At 59.5% G+C, this 6,229-nt stretch overlaps 2 protein-coding genes across 9 annotated transcripts in view; one reads left to right on the top strand and one right to left on the bottom strand.

The window, feature by feature from the left end:
- ADA (adenosine deaminase) overlaps window positions 1–4,533 on the top strand; it is a 27,637-nt gene extending 23,104 nt beyond the window's left edge. The window contains exons 7-13 of the mRNA XM_027771463.1: window positions 1–68; window positions 632–703; window positions 781–882; window positions 1,176–1,240; window positions 2,752–2,881; window positions 3,740–3,842; window positions 4,286–4,533. Of these exons, the coding sequence (XP_027627264.1) occupies window positions 1–68; window positions 632–703; window positions 781–882; window positions 1,176–1,240; window positions 2,752–2,881; window positions 3,740–3,842; window positions 4,286–4,302 (557 nt within the window). The 3' untranslated portion in view covers window positions 4,303–4,533. The remainder of the gene's footprint in view (window positions 69–631; window positions 704–780; window positions 883–1,175; window positions 1,241–2,751; window positions 2,882–3,739; window positions 3,843–4,285) is intronic.
- Window positions 4,534–4,987: 454 nt separating this feature from the next.
- Window positions 4,988–6,229, bottom strand: part of PKIG (cAMP-dependent protein kinase inhibitor gamma) — an 86,813-nt gene continuing 85,571 nt past the window's right edge. For all 8 annotated transcript variants that reach the window (XM_006147558.1, XM_006147563.1, XM_006147560.3 and 5 more), the window contains one exon: window positions 4,988–5,709. In XM_006147558.1, the coding sequence (XP_006147620.1) occupies window positions 5,630–5,709 (80 nt within the window). In that variant the 3' untranslated portion in view covers window positions 4,988–5,629. The remainder of the gene's footprint in view (window positions 5,710–6,229) is intronic.

Genomic DNA, 6,229 nt, shown 5'->3' on the forward strand with positions numbered 1-6,229 from the left:
TCGCCCTGGGGGGAGACGAGACCATCGAGGGAAGCAGCCTCTTCCCGGGACACGTGAGGGCCTACGAGGTGGGTCCCATGAGAAGGAGGGGTGAGGCCGGCCACAGCTGAGCCTGTGCCCACTGCAGTAGGAAGAAGTCACACAGATGGGGAGCAGGGGCTCGTTTGAGCCATGACTCGGTGTGTGACCTTGGGCAAGACTGCCCCTTCTCTGGGCCTGTTTCCTCTAGTGGACAACTGAGCTGGGGCAGGCCTCTCTTGGGTCCCCTCCGGCCGAGTGCACTTCCTATGGAAGGGGCGTAGCGAATGGCAGTGTCCCTTGCTTGGGTCCGAGCTTCGTCCCACCTGCCTGTGTGCCCCGGTCACGTTAGCTCTTTCCTGGGCAATGCTCCCCCTCCCCCAAGATGGGCGTTGCCATAGTTAGGGTCACAAGCCATCTTACAGGGGCCCGACACGGTGACATAGTGACAGCTACCACTTGGATGACTAGGTGGGGGCAGGCAGGCTCCACACATATCGGAGCACCCAGCCTGACCACGGTTCGTGTCTGCCAAACCTCAGAGCCTAAGCGGCGAAGGTAGGCCTACGGCGAAGGTAGGCCTACCCACCTGTGACCTGCCCTTCCCTTCCAGGAGGCCGTGAGGAGCGGCGTCCACCGCACTGTGCATGCCGGGGAGGTGGGCTCCGCAGAGGTGGTGCGAGAGGTGAGGACTGCTGACGAGGGGCCCCTTGCCCTGACCCCCAGCCCCAGCGTGCTCGGCTACACTCTGCCTCCCTGCAGGCCGTGGACAAACTCAGGACGGAGAGGGTGGGGCATGGCTACCACACCCTGGAAGATGAGGCCCTTTACCAGAGGCTGCGGCAGGCGGACATGCACTTCGAGGTGACAGGGCCAGGGAGTGGGGAGGAATCGCCCTGGTTGTGCCACCCCTCCGGGACAGAGAGGTAGAAAGCCAGGTGGGTCAGAGCTGCAGGAGCAGGTGAGCCACGCGGGAGAGGCGTGGGCACTAAGCCGCTAGGTGGACAAAGACGGGGCTGACAGCCCTGGGATTCAGTGCCAAGGTTGCCTGTGCCTTGTGGCAGGAAGGGTGCCACACAGGTGGCCCTGGTACCAGGGAATGAGGAGGAGGCCAGTAGGGCCCAGGGCATCTGTACCACCCACGTCTGTCCTTCCAGGTGTGCCCCTGGTCCAGCTACCTCACAGGCGCCTGGAAGCCAGAAACGGAGCATGCAGTCATTCGGTGAGGCCTGGTCCTTGGGGCCCACTCGGTTTTGCTCAGGAAAGGTAGGGATGAGGCAATGCAGAGACAGGGCACCAGCCACACCAGGTCTCTCACACACCACCCCTTACCTCCTCGGGCTGTAGGCGTTGTCCTCCTCTTACATGTGGGGCATCCGAAGGCCAGGCGTGCTATAAGCTGACCGTGGCCACCCAGCTGCTAAGCATAGTGATTCAGCCATAGCAGCGTGGCCAGCTCCCCAACAAAGACACCCACGCCCATTTCCCCGGCTCCGCGTCCTGAGCATTAGGGAGACAAGGCCCTCCTCCCCGCACGTCCTGCCGCTGGCACCTGGCCCTTGGGCCTCTGGGTACCCCTCAGGCATTCCTCTGAGCACCAACTTGAAACTTTTCCCAGGAGGGTCTGTTCCACCCTAACCTGCTCCATCCCCACACTCTAAGCAGGACTGAGCACTTCCGTTATGTGACCAAGCTGTGGGAGTGGCATCGGGCCTTGGGAGGTCAAAGCTACCTTCAGACAGCAAGACCTTGGGTGACATGGTCAGGCCAGCACTGGCCTGCCTGTCAGGCTGACGAGCAGGAGAGTGGCCCCGGGCTCTCCCGTTCCAACAAGGGGCCTCAGGCTTGCCTCAGGGACACGGAGGGGCAGCACCTGTGGGCCACAGGGTGGCGGCTCCAGGAGGCATGAGGGTAGACAGCCCATGGGCTGGAGAGATCTGAGTCACCTGCAGAGATGGCGACTGAAGGAAAAGCAGTGGCCCTAGGAGATGGTGGAGCAGGGCTTTGGATAGAATCCAGGACAAAGACTATTTTTTCTTTAAAGATTTGCCATAGGGTGTATGTGCTCGCCAGAGGGACAGAAAAAGAGAAAGGGAAAAGGAGAACTCACTTTCCAGGGGGGATTGGCCATGCTGTAATCCCTTCTCCTTCATTCTCCTCTTAGGATATCGGGCACACACTCACGTGCCCGGCGTGATTTTCAGTGACAGTTAGGGACAGGCAGAGAAGTAGGAGGAGAGCCCAAAGCCCAGTGTCAGAGAAACCTAGGGAAGGGGGTTCAGAAAGCCAGGGTGTCAGCTTCTGCTAAACCAGTCAAGGAAGGTACAAGCTAGGATGGACCCACTAGATTCAAGCAGATGGTGGTTGGGATGGGGTGGCAAGAGTGTTTCCATGGGACGTTGGCAGGCCCAGAGCCCAGTGGGGTGGGGCAGGGTGCCGTCCCCTCTCCCCAGATGCTGGCTAGGAGGGGAAGGCCAGAGCGAGTGGGTGCTAGAAGGGATGTGGCTTTCTCAGTCTCCCAACCCCTTCCCCCTGGCTCTCATTCCTGCCTTTACCAGGCTCAGGACTGGCAGGATACGAGTCACATGGTTTTGGACAAGTCGTCTGAGTCCTCTAAATTTGCTTCCTCCTTGTACCAAGGATAAGTTTGCCACGGGGGTCAAAGGAGGTGAAAGCCTATGTGCACGGACTGTGCATCAAAGGGGCTCTTCCTGCACCCCGCCTTCCTTTCAGGTTCAAAAATGACAAGGCTAACTACTCGCTGAACACAGACGACCCGCTCATCTTCAAGTCCACGCTGGACACCGATTACCAGATGACCAAACGGGACATGGGCTTCACCGAAGAGGAGTTTAAGAGACTGGTGAGTGGGTGTGTGCCATGCTGGCCTTGACTCCCGGCCCTGGGAGTATGTGAGGCCTGTTGGTCTTGTCCAGGCCCTGGAGCCTCTGGAGATGAGGAGCGAGCCTGCCTACAAGTCTGAGACAGGCCAAGTCTAGACACTTTCCAGAAAAGACGGCTTTGTGCTGATGGCTGATGCAGAAGCAGACTCTATTATTTTGTAGACTGCTGTAGGGCACGTGCGCTCACCGAAGATGGGGGCGGAGAGGATGTGAGAAGGCACCCTGTGGGGGTGGCCATGCCGCAGGCCCTTCTCCATTCTCTCGGGACATGGGTTGCACGTGTGCACACACTCGGCATGATTTTCTTTCTTTCCTTTTTTTTTTTTTGAGAGGTTTTTGCTAAAGGGCGCATGCACTCGCCAGAAAGAGAGAGAGACAGAGAGACAGAAAGCGAGAAATCACCCTCCAGGGAGGATGGTCACGCCACAATCCCTTCTCCTCCATTCTCCTCTTGAGATCTTGGGCATGCAAGCACATGCGCCCGGCATGAGTTTAAGCCACCAGGTCCAGGACTCAAACCGTGGTCGACTACATGGAGTCCAACAACATAGCCATTACACTAACTGCTGGTCCCAACTTGGCATGATTTTCAAGCCGCCAGGTTGGGACTCCAGCTGTGCAGTTAGCCACATGGGATCCTGCTGCCTTAACCAGGCCTCTGGGTCTGCTCAGTGCTTGCTGCGGGGGACCTGGGATAAGTCCCTACCTGAGAGCTCCCCTGCCCATGCTCCGGGAAGAGGCTGGACTGTCACTAGATTGCCAAGGGCTCCCGTACTTGCTCTCTGGTCCCATGTTGTTCCTCATCCTGGCTCCTCCAGAACATCAACGCAGCCAAGTCCAGTTTTCTCCCTGAAGATGAGAAGCAGGAGCTTCTCAACCTGCTCCACAAAGCCTATGGGATGCCGTGTTCCGCCTCTGCAGGTAGGTGCCTGTGTGGGCTTCTGGGCTGTCCCCTGGCCCCGGCTCCAGCCTGGCTCTCCGTGGGACGTCTAGCAAGATGCCCTTCCTCTCTCAGAGGCACCAAGAACATGTGATGGCCCCTGGGCCCTGGCTGCGAGCAGCCTACCAGATGGGTTTGCCTCTGTACAGCTGCTGCCCTAAGAGGCTGGCCCAGTGGGGGGACTTAAGCCCAGTCCCAAAGGTCTGGGCAGCCTGGGGCATCTTCTCCATGGCTGTCCAAAGCTAATGGCACGGAGTGGGGCCCCTGGCTCTTCTTCCCCCGTGTGGCCTTGGCAGGGCGGTCCCTTTCTCTGGGCACAGCCATGCCACCCATGGAAGGGAGTTCTCGCAGGCCTGGTGTTCTGTGACTTTACAGTGTCCTGGGTACTGCCAGCCAGTTCCTGACCTTCCTCTTCTCTAACAAGCAGGGCAGCACCCCTGAGACGCCGCCAGAGCTGCGAGTGCTTGCCCTGAGGATCGAGTTTTCGCCGCTGTGGAGTCACGCAACACTCTGACCTTTATCCCTTCAGGAAGACTGTGATTTCAACAGCCTCTGATGCTCTTGAAGCCCGGGTGCCTGTCCCTGTACACACACCCGGCAGGCCACCTCTCCCCGGACCGCCACTCCTGCTGAGAACCTGGTGCTCAATAAAGCAGCCCATGGCTGGTGTGTCGTGCAGCTGGTGTGTGGTGCTGTAGTCTTGGTGGGCAACTTGGGTGGGAAAGGAAGGAGCCCCTGAGGCCCCAACTCAGGCAGCCTGTTTAGCATCGGGGCCCCTGACAGCTCCGGGCTGAGAGGCCCCACAGCCTGACCTCCCCCCGGAAGGAAAGGGCTTCTGTTAAAGGACTTTAAATGCTCCCTGGACACCTAGTCTCCTCCTCCTGGTTTTAAGAGGAAAACCTTCCTTTCGGTTCCTGAAGCCGCAGCCAAGGTAAGAGAGGGAGGGACGGAGGAGCCGTCAGTGGGCCGAGGAGTGGCGCTGCCTCTGTGGACACTCGCCGCTCTCGGTGTCTCATTCCACGGAGGCCTGGGGCAGGGATGACCAGCCCCAGCCAATGGTGCACTTGGAGGAAACAAGGCCCAGTCCCTGCTGCTGCTGCTCACTGGGAAAATAATCGTAAACCAGTCACACAAATCGTCAGCATTTATTTCCTGGGTCCTAGGAGGCATCTCGGTAGAAAGGGCAGAGTTGGTCAGGTGGTTTGGAGCCCAAATCCCTTGCCTAGAAATGGATCTGTGAAGCCCCACGAGGGCGCCATGGCTGCAGTTTAGCTTAAGTAGCTTTCCAAAGAAATGGGAAGTGATCGTCAGCTCCCTCCCCCTGCTGAGAAAGGTTTACAACTTTTTACAAATTTAAACAGTGTTTTAGAAAAGGGATAAGGTCTTGACCCAGAGGGCTGAGGTTGGAGAGGAGGGGTCAGTGTTGGGACATGATCCCTGCACGCTGCCCGTGACAGGAGCGTCCCTGTGTGGGTGCTCACCCCGGGGGCAGGGCCTGGCCTCGGAGTCCCGGCGCCAGCTGAATACGTGACAGCCTGTGGTTACGGTGTCTTCAGCGTGCTGGGCACGGTGAGGTGGTGGCTGGTGGCGGGAACACAGAGCCAGTGGGTGTGGGCTGAGGGCTTTCCCGGGGCGGGGCCACAGAGGCCTGGGGGCCCTGTCAGTCTGGCCTGGCTTGCCTGGGACATGGGGCTCAGAGAAGAGGCTGCAGGACCAGTGCCAGGGGGTCTCCTTCCTGGGAGGGGATAGCAGGTCTCTCCTTCCAGCCTCAGGTCGAGGTGGTGCCGTCGCTGCTCTCGGGCTGGCCACCAGCCGCCTTGTCTGCGGAGCTCGCCTCGGCCTGTCCTTCTGGAGAGGAGAGAAAGAGGAGCGGGTTTTTCTTGGGCATGTATCCAAAATGTGAACCACAGAGGGGGTCTGGAAGGGCCCAGCCAAACAGGTAACAGTGGGTAAGCCCTGGGGCGCAGGACAGGAGCTGGGGGCGGGGGTGACACTAGCCCAAAGAAACTCTGGCCTGGTCCGGAACACCCTGACTGACAGTGGAGACGCACGTGTGTTGCTAGCAGAAGCAAGCTGAGTCGATGCCAGGGCAGGGCTCAGGTGGAGGGCTGTGGAGGGTCAGTGTATTTGTGCAGGTCCCCGCGGGGAGGGGGATGTGAAGTCCCAGCACGGAACAGGTGCTCAGCGAATAGCAGCTGTTCTCCTAAGATAGCACAGGACCTCGAACGGGCCAGCCCGGGGTGGCCATATCAGGGCCCGTGCGGACTAATAGCACATCCTAGGGGTGGTGCCTGTGTATGGGGCGGCGGGGTGGCCCAGCATGCATCTGGCAGCCTCCACCCCCCCCCCCCATCTGGCGTGCCGAGAA

Source organism: Tupaia chinensis, unplaced genomic scaffold (assembly GCF_000334495.1).
Source record: "Tupaia chinensis unplaced genomic scaffold, TupChi_1.0 Scaffold000216_1, whole genome shotgun sequence".
NCBI lineage: Eukaryota > Metazoa > Chordata > Mammalia > Scandentia > Tupaiidae > Tupaia > Tupaia belangeri.